General features: G+C 42.7%; 1 protein-coding gene across 1 annotated transcript; it reads right to left on the bottom strand.

The window, feature by feature from the left end:
• Positions 1 to 649: 649 nt before the first annotated feature.
• Positions 650 to 16,730, bottom strand: LOC107396738 (atrial natriuretic peptide receptor 1). Its single transcript, XM_015976572.3, has 23 exons — positions 16,578 to 16,730; positions 16,198 to 16,303; positions 14,791 to 14,923; positions 14,579 to 14,711; positions 14,391 to 14,492; positions 8,055 to 8,157; positions 7,256 to 7,401; positions 6,378 to 6,450; positions 4,557 to 4,701; positions 4,387 to 4,473; positions 4,170 to 4,313; positions 3,968 to 4,089; positions 3,711 to 3,849; positions 3,295 to 3,343; positions 3,119 to 3,220; positions 2,880 to 2,999; positions 2,702 to 2,795; positions 1,990 to 2,077; positions 1,630 to 1,769; positions 1,399 to 1,551; positions 1,224 to 1,322; positions 1,052 to 1,143; positions 650 to 959 (listed from the first exon to the last, which is right to left on the bottom strand). The coding sequence occupies exons 1-23, from the start codon at positions 16,674 to 16,676 to the stop codon at positions 804 to 806; spliced, it is 2,625 nt and encodes an 874-aa protein (XP_015832058.3). The 5' UTR covers positions 16,677 to 16,730; the 3' UTR covers positions 650 to 803.
• Positions 16,731 to 17,088: the final 358 nt, after the last annotated feature.

Genomic DNA, 17,088 nt, shown 5'->3' with positions numbered 1-17,088 from the left:
ATTCTAATAAAAGAGAAAACACTGATCGATGGGATTTTATATCTACACGACTTTTTCTGCTCATCTGAACTAAAACGACCTGAAACAAACAAACCCCATCATGTTCAATATCACAGTTATGTCTGATAGACAAGCTGCTCTCTGCAGCTGCTCTCCTCTTTATCCTGGTCATGCTGATGAGCACGGCCCTCCACACACACACACGCACGCACACACACACACAACCTCAGCACTGATGCAGGTCCCACTGGAACCAGAACACAAGCTCTGTTAGAGCCTGAGCTCAGAAGAAACATGCTTGATTAATAAAACGTGTAAAAACAGCAAAGAGAGCTCAGAGAAACAGAAACGTTAATGCAGTCAACAGTTTCCCATCAGTGTTGCCATGGAAACCCCCAACAAACGGCTGCCGGGTGACACCTACAACATGTTCAGCTCTAATGGTCCCACACTTCCTTCTGGGTCTACCCGAGCTGTACAGCTCCAGAGGGGGCGGAGCTACCCCCCCCCCCCCCCCTTGCTGGTCCGAACCCTCAAACCGACCGGCGGAGACTTTGGTGGTCTTTGGGCACAAATGATTTTCAGTTTCTGATGAACCAGAACAAGACGTTTGGAGCTGACCTAGTTTGAGTGAAACAACAGTCACAGGTGCGTTCTCACAGATAAGCTTTATTTCTCTAAGGTTCCTCGCAGCACAGGAACTCAAACACCAGTGTAGCCATTAAACCAGCCAGCAGACCAGTTCTGGGTAACTGCTAAGACGTCTAAAGTTAAACATGAACAAACTTCAGAGGAGTACTGGATCAGGCTGCTTCCTCGTTCACAAACCCCGGCACAGACGAGTACGGCTCCGCCTCCGTCTCCATGGTAACCTGTTTGGTGGTCCTGGTGTCGGCGTCCCTGGAGAACGTCTGTGTCTTCTTCCCCTCCAGCCAGTACGTCACCATGTCTCCTTTCCCCTGTGGAGACAGGACAAGATCAGGGTGGTACTGGACAGAACCCGGAACTCTCAGTGGACAGGAAGTCCCTGTGGTGGGAGCAGGAGGCGCACCTTGACCTGCAGGGTTCCTCTACACTCCAGGACGTAGCCGCCGATCTCCTCCAGCAGGTAGAAGGTGCTGGGGCTGCACTGGATCTTCAGGGCTGGAAAACAGAAGGAGGTTTGTGAAGAAGGACATTTCTAGAGCTCCTGGATCAGAACCAATGCCACTACTGGTCTCTACCCAGGCTGGTGGACTCCATTCTGGACGCCGTGTTGACCGTGTCTCCAAACAGACAGTACCGAGGCATCTTGGTCCCCACAACTCCGGCTACAACCGGACCTTCAGGGAAGAAGGGAGAGACAGTGAGGCGGAGACCCAACAGAACCTTTCAGCCCCCCAGCAGACGGGTGTGTACCGGAGTGGATCCCAGCTCGGATCTGCAGCTGCATGTTGGGTTTGTGAGGGATCCTGAAGGAGCGGCACACCTCCACCAGGTCCAGGGCCATGCTGGCGATCTCTGAGGCGTGGAGGATCCCGTTCACCCGCGGAACTCCAGAAACCACCATGTCTGCAGAACCAGGAGGACACTCAGGAGGGATGGAACCCTACGGAACATTGTGTGTGTGTGTGTGTGTGTGTGTCTCACAGGCATCTCCTATGGTCTCCACCTTGTACACGTCATGGTTGTCGATGATGTCATCAAACGTTGTGTAGAGTTTGTTGAGGAAGTCGACAACCTGATAAGGAGTGCTGCTGCTGGACAACTGAGTGAAGCCCACTATGTCACTGCACAACACACACACACACACACACACACACACACACACACACACACACACACACACACACACACACACACACACACACACACACACAGAGTAAATCAAGGGACGGCGCACTAATATTTGCGGTTCAATGATTAAATAAATTATCTGATGGGAAAACGTCCCAGAGGTCCTAGACAAGTTCCAGGTTCGAATCGGATTCCAACGTTCAGTTTGTGTACCTGAAGAAGACGGTGGCGCTGACGTAGCTCTGAGCCTGGGCTGGTTTGGCCTGACGGAGGTCATCAGCTATCTGTCTAGGAAGCATGCCTGCAGCAAGACGTGGAAACATCTTAGTTTGCTCTCTTTCAGCAGGTTGATGCTAACGCTAATGCTAACAGTACCTTTTGATAGCCCTTTTTAAGCAATTTGATGCTAATGCTAACAGTACTCTTTGATAGCCCTTTTAAGCAAGTTGATGCTAATGCTAACAGTAATCCCATTTTCAGCAGGTTGATGCTAATGTTAATGCTAACAGTGTTCTTTGGCTACGCTCGTACTGCAGACAAAAGTGCATCAAATCCACTTTTTCCCCCACATGCGACCCATATCTGATTTATTATGACAGTCTGAAAGCACAGATCCAATTTTTTCAAATGCGATCCGTGCCTCTTGAATATGTGGTACTGATTCCGACACATATCTGATGTTTTTGAAAGCGTCTGCAGTCTGAACGGTCATGTCGCATTAAATCCGTCTCTTACGTCCAAATCGGAATTGAACATAGCCTTTGATAGCCCTTTTAAGCAAGTTGATGCTAATGCTAGCAGTGCTCCCTGGCATCCATTTTTCATATGGCTGATGCTAATGCTAACAGTGCTTGCTGATGGCTTTTCTGGGCAGGCTGACGCTACTGCTAATTTCCTTTTTTAGTGACACTTTTGTTTCTCCTACTGTAAAGCAGCCTGTCCGTTTTCTGTTTCTCGAGCATCAGATCTTGAGTCCTCTCAGCCACGAGGACCTCCAGATGTTTACTGTACTTCTCCATCTGAACATGAAGAAAAGACAAATAAAGAGAAACCCTTTGAGTTCAGGGAAATTGAACACTGATTTTCTGGTTGTGTTTCATCACCAGGTTCATCATCATGTCCACTGGGCTGCCTTTGATGGGGTTAATGCGGTGAACAAACTTCTTGACTTGTTCAAAGGTTGGTCGATGAGCGGGGTTGTGAGAGCGACATCGACGAATTAGCTAAAAAACAGGTGCAAATATGAGCAGAAATGTGGAAAACGTGAAGAACCATGAATTGAACAGTACCAGTACGCTAGCTGAAAATGAAATGGACCAGTTCTGCTCTCCAAAGATCAGACCTCTGCGTAGTCAGCAGGACATGGGCAGGTGTTGTCTGCTTTACTGGAGATCAACTCTGGTAGTGGAGGACACCATGCACACTCCAAGTTTGACTCCTCTGCCTGGTACGTTAAAGTTGTTTATTGTTTGCTGAAGGAAATTTACTCGGCTATAGTGAGCTCTACCTGGAACTTACTGGGACAGGATCGTTGCGAGTCGCTATCTCCAGAAGAATAATGGAGTAACTGAGAGAACATGAAAGAGAGGTTATACCAGCTGAACTAAGAAAAATCTCATTCCAATCTGCAACTTTTTTGTTTGGTTTAAACCATGGCTAGTCCACCCTGGTCCTAGGGCCCACCTTCATGTTTTCTATGTTGCCTGCACCTACACACCTAGTCTGAACATGTTATCAGCAGGATTAGAGCACCAGCAGATCCCAACTCTTACACCAGCTGTGTCAGATGTAATAACTGAAGTTGAAAGAACTCGAGAACTTACTGAAGACAGGTAATTACTGACATGTAGGACAGAGGACCTCCAGGACCAGGATTCACCAGTCCTGGTTTAGACTAAAGTTTAGAGTCTGTTGTAAGAAGTTAATTGTAGCACCAGAACACGTCTCCGGGAAGTGTGGGCTCCATGTTGGAGCTCTGAAACTCAGGCGGCATGTACACCTCGAGTAGTCTCTGCTGATAGGAGGAGAGAGGCTCCGCCCCATCGTCTCTGCGGAATGTCCTCAACCCATAATCTGAGAGGAGAAACCAAACATTGATAAAACACTGTTAACTTTGTTTAACACACAATTCAAAGATTGGGATCCTGGACAAGACCCCATCTACTGGTTCTACAGCAAATGCATGAATCACCTGTTATTTTGCAGACCCAACGATCGTCCAACACACAGTTCAGAGACTTCAGTCTGCCATGGCAGATCTTGTGATGATGCAGGTATGACATCCCTCTGGCGATGTCCATAGCAAAGGAAAATCTGACAGACAGGATAAAAGAAACTGGTCCATCCCTCTAACAAACACTTCTAAAAAACCCAAGAGGAGTTTATGGGTTTACCTAAAGCCCCAGTTGAGAGGAATCTCTTCGTTAAGGAGGACATCATTGAGGCTTCCCTTTGGGCAGTACTCTGTTACTATGGCAATATTAGGCACCTCAATGCAGCCACCGATAAACTTGCACAGATTTGGATGATCAAACTCTCTGAATACACCCGTAAAGACAAAATCAGAGGTACAGATTTGTGACCGAATGGTTTTCTGCGTGTGTTAATCACCTGACTTGTTTGACTTCCTGTCTGATGCTTTTAGAAAGAGAGAAAGTCTTGGTCTGGATCTTTTTGATGGCCACTGTCCGTCCGTCACTGCAGATGAAGAATGTTTCCTGATCACATGAAACCTGACAGCGTTTGGTTTGGATGGACAGATTTCATAAAGACGGACATACTAGATCCCCGTGGAGGTAAAAGGGCCCTTCCGGGATCCTGGTTGACCTATACAGGAGCCGAGTGCAGTCAGACAGCTGGTGTTGCTGTCGCTGTGTCCAGCTGGTACACTCATGATACTGCCCATGGTCATACGGGCCTCCTGGTCTGCAGATACAAGAGCAAATTCACTAAAAACATCATGAAACAAGAATTAATAACTACAGAACACTGATTAATAGTTCTTAATTTTAACTTGAACAAATGCCAAGTTTGACATTAACCGTTCTACCTGTAGTTAGTTAAGATGATGCAGTTATAGAAATATTTCAGAAGGTTTTAGACGTTAAGAGCCAAAGATCAAACAGCATCGGTCTTCTCTGATTGTTGCTGGATCAACTAACGGGTCCTTTACAGAGCTTTGTCAAGGTGAGGTATAACGGTCCTGTGGTCCTATAGATGGATGGATGAAAAATGATGATGCTGATACTCTTGACCCTTTTTTTCTGAAAATAGCAGCACGTAATATTGCTGCACCTATTACCCATCTATTTAATCTGTCTATACAAACTGGTGCATTTCTGCAGGACTGGAAATTAGCTTCTGTTACTCCGCTGTTTAAAGGGGGATATCATTCAGACCTAAGCTATTATAGACCTATCGCTACCCTGCCTTGCCTCTAAAGTCAGTGAAAAGTTAGCCAACAAACAGCTAACTCACTATCTGGAATCCAGCAATATTTTTACTCCCATGCAGTCCGGCTTCAGAACTGGCCATGGATGTGTCTCTTCAACACCTTAAGTGCTAAATGACATCATATGTGCCATTGAAAATAAGGAATGTTGTGTAGCTGTGTTTGTTGACTTGGCTAAAGCCTTTGACTCTGTAGACCATAATCTTACTTAGCAGGCTCAAACATGTAGGACTATTTCAGACATCCGTGGCATGGTTCAGAAGTAATATCTTAGGCCGTACGCCAGTGAGAACAGAGGGTTACCAATCTGCTCCTCTACCTCCATCTATGTGTGTTCCTCAAGGGTCGACACTGGGCCCAACCTAATTCAGAATCTATATTAATAACATTGTTCATGCGGTTGACAGTTTTCATATACATTTATATGCAGATGACACCATTTTATATTCCTGCAGTTCTTCCTTGAATACAGCTTTGTTCTCCTTGCAGCACAACTTTAATCATCTTCAACATGCCTTCTCCAACCATCTTCTTCGTTTAAACACAAGTAAAACAAAGTTCATGATCTTCAAGCGTAACTTTCCACCCTAGTATTCTTTCCCTGGATGTTACAGAACCACAGCTCATCAGTTCCTATAAGTATCTGGGTATCTGGCTTGACAGCACACTTTCATCTGACATTCTCATTAATTCATTACTTTCTAAAGTCAAGTCTAGAATTGGGTTTCTATAGCAACAGGTCATCCTTTACTCATTCTGCAAAGCAAACCTTGGTCAAAATGACAATCCTTCCAAGATTACGGTGACATCATTTATAGAACTACTTCTAAAAACTTCTTCATAAACTCTATGTCTTTTATCACTCAGCAGCCCGTTTGGTTACTGGTGCCCCTTTTACTACTCATCATTGTGATCTGTACTCACTCGTTAACTGGCCATCACTCCATTCCTGCAGAATGTTACATCGGTTAGGGTTCGGGTTAGTTTTACCCTAACCTGTCATATCTTCTCTCATTACTCATCACTTCCAACAACCAGCACCATTTATGTTCCAGTAACTTAATCTCTATGGTTACTGACTCATCTGGTCAAAAAGAGGTTAAATAAAATAAATAAATAAATAAATAAATAAATAAAGTTGTTGGTGCACCTTGTTTAATTGCTGCAAAGTCAATGACCCAGCTTTCGTCCCACAGCAGCTTCTCTTTCTGGTATTTCAGCCACTGCAGACATAGATTTATTGTTTATTTATTAATTTGTTTGATTCTGCTCAAATGATGAGTTGTTTTGTCTGGTCTGATATAGTGTGGTGGGGTATGGTATGGTCTGGTGGGGTCCTGTAAAGTTTGGTGAGGTTTGGAATAGTCTGGTGGGGCCTGACATGGCTTGGTATAGCCTGCTATAGTCTGATGGGGTCTGGTATGGTCTGATGGAGTCCTGTAAAGTCTGGTGTGGTCTGGTATAGTGTAGTGGGGTCTGGTATAGTCTGGTAGTGTCTAGTGGGGTCCAGTATAGTCTGGTGTTGTCTGGTATAGTCTGGTGAGGCCTGAGGTCTTGTATAGTCTGGGATGGTCTGGTAAAGCCTGGTGTGGTCTGGTTTGGTCTGGTAAAGCCTGGTTTGGTCTGGTATTATCTGGTGTGGTCTGGTATAGTTTGGTATGGTCTGGTAAAGCCTGGTGTGGTTTGGTATTATCTGGTGTGGTCTGGTATGGTCGGATAAAGCCTGGTGTGGCCTGGTATTATCTGGTAAAGTCTGGTATGGTCTGGTGTGGTCTTGTATAGTCTGGTATGGTCTGGTAAAACCTGGCGTGGTCTGGTATTATCTGGTATTGTCTGTTGTTGTCTTGTATAGTCAGTGTAACATCTGGTATGGTCTGGTAAAGCCTGGTGTGGTCTGGTATAATTTGGCATGGTCTGGTAAAGCCTGGCGTGGTCTGGTATTATCTGGTATAGTCTGGTATGATCTAGTATACTTTGGTGGTGTCTGGTATGGCCTGCTATTGTCTGATGTGGTCTGGTCTCGCTTACCACAAAAGTCAGAATGCAGAACAGGCAGAGCAGGCTGAGTGGCAGGCTGATGGCCACTTTAGTAGTTGGACCCATGGGACATTCACCACAATCAGCTGGACATGTGGAACAGAACTCCCCGTCCTCACAGATGTTATCTCCACAAACTTGGACAGAAATGGTGAAAACAGCTTAAGGTCAAGTTGTCAGCAGTGGATCAAATAAAGAAAGGACTGACGGATTTGTGAAATCTGAATGTGACTCAACACAAGCCTTGGGACTGTAATTATACTTGTTCATTTATTATTAAATGACCCGCAAACAGGAAATAACCTTTAACGTTTGGCACAGAGAGAACAATCATCATGCTACAGATGTCTGTGAAGGACAAACTGCACTAGAGCAGGTAAAACCTGGACAGTAACAGCTGTGTTGGGGTGTTACCAGGTGGGTCTGACATCTTTAGTCAGATAATCACCATAGGACAGAGATCGGTTCTGTCTGATACCTCTAAACCCTAAAAGTACCAGATGATGCTTGTTAGAGAAACAAAACAGCTGATGAGGAAATAAAACCACCTGAACCCAACAGGGGTTGGCGAGTTATGGATCAAGACCTTATGGGTTGATTATGGTGGATACATCTTCTAAAGATTAGTAAAGTATTTAGGAACCATATGGACCACATAGACATGCTGTGGGTCAAGTTGGTCTGCTAGAGTTCTACTACCACCAGAACCCAGATTAGCATCTGAAATATCCATGCTGTCCCAGAATTAAAATCAATGTCCATAGCTGTCTCAGATAATCTCCATACTCACCTACAGCAGGCAGAACCGTACTCTTGGACTCCAGGGCGGCCTGCATGGTTCCCACCCGTATGTGAGCAATTAGAGAGTTTAAGCCTGGATGGAACAGAACCACCTGCAAGACAACATGTAGGGTTCAGCAAATAAGACCTAGAACCTAAAGTTACTGGTACCATTGGGAAATGTCAGTCCCAGATCCTAACAGAACTGGACCGCAATCTGGGAAATAAAGCTGAGCATCATCTGCATATAATGATAGAAGATAAGCTTACAAACAGGAAAATACTTTAGGTAGATTAGGTGGATTGTTAAAGATTGTGGGATTCAACTAAATTAGATGTATTAGACTAGATTAAATGGACTAGACTACATTAGACAAATAGACCAATATCAAAACTCCCATTTTTGTCTAAAGTTTTAGAGAAAGTGGCCTCTGAACAACTGGTATCTTTCTTACAGGATCACAATGTTTTTGACAGGCTCCAGTCCGGTTTCCGTAAGCACCACTCTACGGAAACTGCTGTGCTTTAAGTGTCCAGTAATATTCTGATGTCCGCAGACACTGGGGAATGCACTGTACGAGTCCTGTTAGACCTCTCGTTTGCATTTGACATGGTCAGCCATGAGATCATGTTGAGTAGACTCCGAGATTTGGTCAGGATGTCAGGTCCAGTCCTGGCATGGTTTTCATCCTATTTATTGGGTAGAAGCTTGAGTGTCTCAGTCAACCAGATCTTGTCCAACTCAACTGAATTGTTGAGTGGAGTACCCCAGGGCTCTGTTTGGGGCCCAGTTTTGTTCTTGCTTTACATTCTTCCTTTAGGAAAGTTAATGTGGGAGTTTGCCAATGATGTTTTCTATCATCTCTTTGCTAAAGATCTTCAGCTGTATTGTTCCTTTAGGCCCTCTGACGTTCAAAAATTGAATTCCTTATTGACTTGTCTCGAGCGCCTCAAACTGTGGCTTGGTGCAAATGCCTTACAGCTGAATTCAGACAAAACTGAAGTGCTGGTGATTGCCCCTGATAATGCTATTCCAGGGATTCACCAGCTCTTAGGTGATTTGAGCTTGTCCATTAAACCAAGCCATAGAAATCTTGGTGTTTTCTTTGACAAAGGAATGTCTCTTGAGCATCACTCAAAGCAGTTGACTAGAAAATGTTTTAACCATTTGTGAGAAATTTCCAAACTGCTTCCTCTGGGTTCAATCTTTCGTAAACATGGCCTAGTGTTCCATCTCTATGCTGACGATTGCTAGCCTAGTGAACTAGACCAAATTCTTGCTTTGCAAAGTTTGGTCCAGGAACGCTCCACTGGAACCTCTGCAGCCCCTAACAGTGTTCTGGCTGGCCAATCACAGCTCTCTAGAGGGGTTTCAAACACATAAAGAGCTGTGATTGGTCCATAATGGTGGGCCAATCATAGTGCTCTATCTGCTTAGTGAACAAATCACAGAGCTTTATCCGCTTTGTGGGCCAATCAGGGCACTCCATATGCCTGGTGGGTGGGATGATGCAACAGAGTGAAACAAGATGGCGACAGCTCGTTTGAAACGGCTTTTACATCAATTTTGGACTATTAGAACTTGGGCTTCATTAGAATCAGGAGCAGATAGATGGATTTAAGTGTTTTTTTTTTTAGAAAAAATGATGTGTTTTCTCCTTCTTCAACTGCGGACCGCCTCATTTACCGATGGCTGTTGCGGTGAGTATGTCACATTCATTGTCTAGTAGCATGTGGAGATCATTTGAAAGACAACGGTAGAACCTGCCCCACAACTGAGAACCGTCAATGGAGCATTGCCAGACTAAATAATACATTTATTTAGTCTGGCTTGCCAGGCAAGACGATTGCCAGATTTACTCTCCATTGTGTCAAGAGAAAGGTCTCTCTATCCAGTCCTTCGAGTCCTGTCTTAACGAGGTGAAGTCTTGGCTAATGGCCAACTCTCTGCATCTGAATGAGGGAGACAGAGATCATTGTTTTTCACCCCAACAGCAGGGCTGTGGGTCGTCATGTTGATCTTGGCCCTCTTTCTCCCTACTCAAAACCAGTTGTCACCAGTCTGGGGGTGAAAATTGAAGCTGGACTTAAATTTGATGCTCACATCGACTCTGTGATCCGTTCCAGTTTCTTTCACCTGAGACGCCTTGCAAAAATCAAGCCTATGCTGTCGAGAGCCCACCTGGAGCGGGTACTGCATGCTTTTGTAATTTCAAGGCTTGATTACTGCAACTCTCTGTAGCAGTACGAAATACCTGCTCCAAGTTTATTGGTTTAGAACAGTACGCCCTCCATACGTAGGAGGGCGCTCCTGCTATAAAAGGGGAGCTCCTCCGGCAAGGAAGTAATTTCAGGAAACAGCTGGTTTTAAGTATACCACTACGTGTTACCAGCCCGTGTCCTTTGGCTGCGTTTTTGGGGTGATCGGCTCTGCTCCAACTGTGGTATGTACCTGGATGGCTACTCTGTTTAGCAGTAGAGTTACTGTGTCTCAGACTGTGTTGTGCACTCTGCAGCTTGGGCAATTAATCAGTGTTGGGTGTGACATCATCGCTTGCCTTTGATATACAAAACATTAGTAAACGGTACGTACCTTCTGCAGGTAGATAACCTATAAGTCAAACAATCTTAACATCAGCTCTTTGTAAAACCAGGGAAAGATTGAATCCCCGTTGCTGCCGGGCAGTAGGGTTGTCACGATACTAAAATTTCAAACTCGATTCGATACTTGAAAAAAACCTCGATGCTCGATTTCGATACTATTTTAAAACACCAATTTATTGAACAAGTTTTTTCAAAAAATAACATTCCTCAATTTATATTGCAAAAATTAAATGTTAAGAATTAAGTGTGTAAAGTGCTTAAACCTTTCAAGTATCAGCATTTTTTAAAACGTGCACACAAAAACTGGCGAAAGTTAACACTTTAAATCATGAATTGTCTCACTATATATACACTATTTGCAGAGTGATGTTTTGCTGCTTAAACTCTGTTTAAGGTGCATTTTTGTCATAAGATGTAATGCCATATGTTTTGTTCTGTACTTTTGAACAACTCTGTTGGTCAATAAAGGGAGAAAACGAATTTCTCCACAGTAGGACGAAGGTACATCTGCCGGTAATCTTAATAAAAACAGACTGGCGCACGGCAGTGACGTCATTAAAAGCACCGGTTAGATTAGCAGCGGCTAGTCTGTTCACGCCTAGAAATCCCAGACTCGCTCCGAATGAACGGGGGATCATGTTAATGATTCCTAACAAAACCTTTCGACATGAAGATGTTTTGGTGCAGATAATGTCTTATTTCGAGGCTGCACCATGGGTGCCCGTCACCACCCGTTATATGGATATACGCTGACGGCGATTCGCCGATGGATCTAAATACCCCGGGGAATCCAAGTAGCACCAAAGTTGTCCGCGTGAGTAAACAAATGTACTGTATGCTAGAAATTAAATCCGGGTTGCAATAAACGGGAGTTTCCTTTAAGCACATAAGCGTGAATATACAACTACGTGTCGGACTTGGTATGCTAATTAAGTTGGGCTGTGAAGCGCCTCCCAAATTCGCTGTTTATGTTTTTGTTTATTTATTTGGCAGACAAAACTTGGATCGGAGACAACTCGCGTGGGAAATTGCAATGTAGCCATGCGGCGTCTTCTTCTTCTGTTTGTCTGGGAGGCGGAGGCTGCTTTACGGCATCTGGCTGTCGTGCGTGTCGGTGTACTTGAAGAAGGCTGTGTATAATAGTCCATAATATCGATACCACAGGGATAGAATATCTAGTTTAGGTACCACTTTTAGCATCGATTTATATCTAGGTATCGATTTTGTTGACAACACTACCGGGCAGGGAGTTCCCTTCTACTCAGGGGTCATCAGTGGGAGGACCGGTAGGTGTGTGCTGCGCCGTCTCCACACTTGGTCAGTTGTTAGTTTGTTAATTTCTACCTCTTCCTTGTCCTTTTAGATTTCTCCGTGGTCCAGCGGGAGGCGCTGCTGTTTTGTTTCGTTTCCTTTTTTCTACATTTTAAATCAGCTGTTTGAAGGAAGTTCCCTGGCTCGTGGCCGGAGTCCAGAAGGAAGAACAGCTGATTTATATTGTACAAATTTTATACCGTTTTAAATCTCTTTTTCTTTGTGCAGGCTGAGGCAGGAGGTGTGATGTGTGGCCTCGGAGGTGGTGGTCCCGTGTGCGTGTGGTGGTGCTGGTTTTCTCACGTTGGTATGAATGTTCACTGCCAGGGGTGAATCTTTTATACGTTCTTTATTATTTTTGTTGTGTTGGGCTTCTCTGCCCCGCGTTACCTGCCTCCATCGCTAGCCTCAGTCCTGCTTGTTAACCTTTTTATTTATTTAAATTTGTAGTTGTGTTTAGTTAACTCTCATTTTTTGGGACTTCATGAATTAATTTCAGTGAGCTAAATTAATTTTTTTTCTCCATACATTTCATTGGTTCAGTTTCTTTTGGGGCATTAATTTTAGTATTCTTTTATGGTATTTTACATGGCCAGTTTTTAAAATGTCTTTTAAACTGTCTCTTCTATAAAATAAAATAAATTCATTGTAACTTCTGAAACCACGTCTACTGTCAAGTGAAATGAATCTACATGCTTTAATTCCTTGGGTGAAATTCCCAAGGTGGCGTTGTTAACAAAATTACACTCGAGCAGGTACAATTGCCATCCTTGGCGTCAACAGGTCATAGACCACTCCTGTATTGCCACATCTCTATATGCAGGACTGGGTCAGTCATCACTGCGTCGCCTACAGGTTGTGCAGAACAGCGCAGCCAGGTTCCTGACTGGCACTGGGAAATGGGACTACATCAGTCCGATTCTGGCCTCCCTGCACTGGCTCTCGGTCTGTTATCGTTCACACTTTAAAATCCTCGTCTTTGTTTACAATTTCTTCTAGGGTGGTGCTCCCCTCTATCTAGCCACGCTCCTGAACAGACATTCCCCATCACGCGCTCCTCTGACCAAGGCCTGCTCGCTGTCCCTCGTTCTAGGTGCCGTACTCGTGGGGACCGGGCTTTCTCAGTCCTAGCACCGTCACTCTGGAACCAGTAGCCACCCTCAGTCAGGCTGTCCCCATCTCTGCCAGTCTTTAAGAGTCACCTAAAAACCCACCTCCTCCGATTGGCGTTCCCTGAACCTGTTTGAGTTAGGCCTTCATTTATGTTGATTTTATTTCCCTGTTGTCATTGGTCTCTTTATCCCTTGTTTCAACCATTTGTCTTCTACTTTAATGTTTTACCTTTTTTGCACTATTTGAATTGCTTTTATTATCGATTTATTCATCATGTTTCACATTTCTCATGCACCGTGTTCAGTGCCTTGGGCTTCCCGACAGGGTCACGGAAAGCGCTTTATCAAAAAAGCTTTGATTGATTGATTGACTGATTGATTGATTATCCACTCCTTTGTATTGTCCTGTTTAGACTACTATAACAGTTTATTTTCTTGTCTAAACAAACAAAGAGTTGTCCCTCTTACAACAAGTTTGAAATTGTGCAGCTAGAATACTGACCCGTGCCAACAGAAGGGCTCACATTACCCCCATTCTAAAAGCTCTTCATTGGCTCCCAATTTCTTCTCGCATCAGTTTTAAAATTCTTGTGCTGACTTTCAGAGCGCTGCATGGTCAGGCTCCACTGTACGTTCGAGACATGCTCTGTCCTTACATGCCTTCTCGAAGGTTGAGATTGTTGGATTAAAGTCTTCTCATGGTGCCCCGTACTCGATTCAAGACATGAGGAGAACGCTCATTCCAGGCCGTCGCGCCAAGGCTCTGAGTTACCTCTGTACCTCTGTTCTTACGTTCACTCGACTCATTGATGCTTTTAAGAGCAATCTGAAAAGCCATTTGTTTCTCCGGGCATTCTAAGCATATTTTGAATGCGGACTGGCTGTATACGGCTTTTTATTGTGACTGTATTTTATAGTAGCTTATTTACGTGTCATTTTAACTTGTGAAGCACTTTGTGACCTTTTTGTCTGTGAAAGGTGCTTTATAAATAAAGCTTACTTACTTACTAGACAGATTAGACTAGACTTGATAGACTACACTAAATTAGATTAGTTAGATTTGACTATATTAGTTAGATTAGACCAGATTAGATAAAATGGATTAGACTACATTAGATTTATTACACATATTAGATGTTTTAGACTAGATTAAATGGACTGGTCTACATTAGACGGATTAGACTAAATTAGATTAGGTAGATTAGACTAGATTACATTGATTAGACAGGATTAGATTCTAGTAACCAAACTTGCTAGCAGCACCAAAGACTCAGTAATCATCTGCTGGGGTTCCCTCAAGAAACACCCAGATGGGTCACCTTGGCAGTCCAGTTGGTCTGGGTCATCTTTCCGGAGGTGGAGATGGTGTGGGTGAAGATTTTCCCATCATCTGGAATCCAGGGACCACAGATGCTCTCCGTCTGTAAGGAGACACATTTACATCCCATAAATCATCCAAATAAAGCTTGAAGTGTGTTCTAGAAGCTCAGAAGCTGCTGGTGGACACCATGTATCCCAGAGGACAGGAGTGGATGTTGGCGTGATGGATGCAGCAGTTTTCCCCGTTGGCGTCTTTCCAGTTGGCCGGACAATCGTGTTGTTCACAGAACCTCTGAGCAGATGCAGCATCTGTTATGGAGCTGAAAAAACCAGTTCAGACTGGAAACCAGTGCAGGATCCATGGTTGTCCATCCCAAACTAGCAGCAGAACCAGCTCACCTCTGGGAGAAGATACGGTTCTGGACAGCCCAGCGGTAGAAGGACTCATGGGCCGTTACGGAATAGGTGACACTGAACACCTCACCGGTCTTCACCAGCTCTGGAGGACGGACCACCCAGGACATCTCCAGCCCTGGAGCACAAACCCGGGATGGACAGTGTCAGGTCCAGACGTCATCATCAACGTAAACAGGAAGTTGTTGTTGCTTATGGTTTAGCTCAAACTTCATTTTTACTTTTTAAACCAGAAAGAAATGTTAATAATAATAATAATAATAATAATAATAATAATAATAATATTAATATTCATATTAATAATAACAGCGATAGTAATAATAATGATTATGATAATATTAATAATAACAACGATAGTAATACTACTACTACTACTACTACTAATACTACTACTACTACTAATAATAATAATAATAATAATATTAATATTCGTATTAATATTCATATTAATAATAACAACGATAGTAATAATAATGATTATGATAATATTAATAATAACAACGATAGTAATACTACTACTACTACTACTACTACTACTACTACTACTACTAATAATAATAATAATAACAATAATATTAATATTAATATTAATAATAACAACGATAGTAATGATAATGATACTACTACTACTACTACTACTACTACTACTACTAATAATAATATTAATAATAACAACGACAGTAATACTACTACTACTGCTACTACTACAACTACTACTACTCCTAATAACAATAATAATACTGATAATTATAATAATAATAATAACGATAGTAATAATAATGATTATGATAATATTAATAATAACAACGATAGTAATACTACTACTACTACTACTACTACTACTACTAATAATAATAATAATAACAATAATATTAATATTAATATTAATAATAACAACGATAGTAATGATAATGATACTACTACTACTACTAATAATAATAATAATAATATTAATAATAACAACGACAGTAATACTACTACTACTGCTACTACTACAACTACTACTACTCCTAATAACAATAATAATATTGATAATTATAATAATAATAATAATGATAGTAATACTACTACTACTACTACTACTACTACTAATAATAATAATGATGATAATAATATGTATAATAATAATAATAATAATAATAATAATAATGATAATAATAATAGTAATAATAATAATGATAATAATAATAATAATAATAATAATAATAATGATAATAATAATAGTAATAATAATAATGATAATAATAATAATAATAATAATAATAATAATAATAATAGTAGTAGTAGTAGTAAAATTTATTAATTGGTGGAGTCAGAACTGAACCACCTCCAGAATCAGCAGGTACCAGGTGGGTCAGAACCAGTACCAGAGCACTGGTGGACCCGTCTCACCTCCACACTCGATCATGTTGGACTCGTTGGGCCCGTCCAGAGGCCAGCAGTCGTACTCGCTGTTGTCCAGATCGTGCCAGCCACAGACGGGTCCCCAAACCCAAACCTGCTCCAGATGTTTTCGTGGTTTTGGGTCACAAAGATCACATTTTCAGTTTTTATATTGAAACACAGAACTGATGTGAAACGAATCTGACCTCGTCTCACCAAAGGAAAACATTTTTACATAAACATAAGTGTCTAATCGTTGAAATAACCTTAGTCTGAATCTCCTCAGCCTAATAAACATCAGTAATGTTCATCATCAATGTAGAAGATCAGAATCCAGAGTAAAGTGCTGGTCTTCAGAGCTACTGGTGGACACGAAGACGTGTTCTTACCCAGAGAAGAAGCCAGAGTCTCTGCTGGGTCTTCATGCTGCTGCAGGGACAGGCGGACTGAGACGGAGACAGGAGGACAGGCTGCTGGATGAGGAGCATCAGAGGAGAACAGGGATGAGTTTCATCTCCTGCCTCCTTCTGCCTCCTGCTGGTGCACACCGGTACTGCACACAGCTGCAGAGTTTATCCTAATAAACAGTTTTAATGTTGTTTGTTTATCTTGTTTATGAGTTCTTATTCAGGATGAATGACGCTTCAGGATGTCTCCAGAACCTCCTGAGTTATGGAAGTCTGTTAAAATCATTTATTCTGGCTTTAGTGATCATTTATTTATGTGTAATTCAACAGTTAAGCTAATTGAATAGCAGCAGTATTTGTTGTATGGAAAGCCAAACACACATCATTTCAGGATGAAGAAACCATGATGCTCCAGGCTCATCCTTTGAGTTACAGGAGCCACCTGGTGAGTGACACGCGCGAGGCGCGTGCGCCACCCGGTGGCCTGTGATTA

This window comes from Nothobranchius furzeri, chromosome 2, assembly GCF_043380555.1.
Source record: "Nothobranchius furzeri strain GRZ-AD chromosome 2, NfurGRZ-RIMD1, whole genome shotgun sequence".
NCBI classification, from domain to species: Eukaryota; Metazoa; Chordata; class Actinopteri; order Cyprinodontiformes; family Nothobranchiidae; genus Nothobranchius; species Nothobranchius furzeri.
This window is presented reverse-complemented; position numbering and strand designations above follow the sequence as displayed.

Coding starts and splice junctions, on each gene's coding strand:
- LOC107396738 (XM_015976572.3), bottom strand. CDS start 16,676: ATGCTCCTCATCCAGCAGCCTGTCCTCCTGTCTCCGTCTCAGTCCGCC. Junction 3,344..3,710: donor CTTCCCGGAGACGTGTTCTG/GTGCTACAATTA, acceptor ATGTTCTCTCAG/TTACTCCATTATTCTTCTGG. Junction 1,552..1,629: donor GGAGACCATAGGAGATGCCT/GTGAGACACACA, acceptor CTGGTTCTGCAG/ACATGGTGGTTTCTGGAGTT.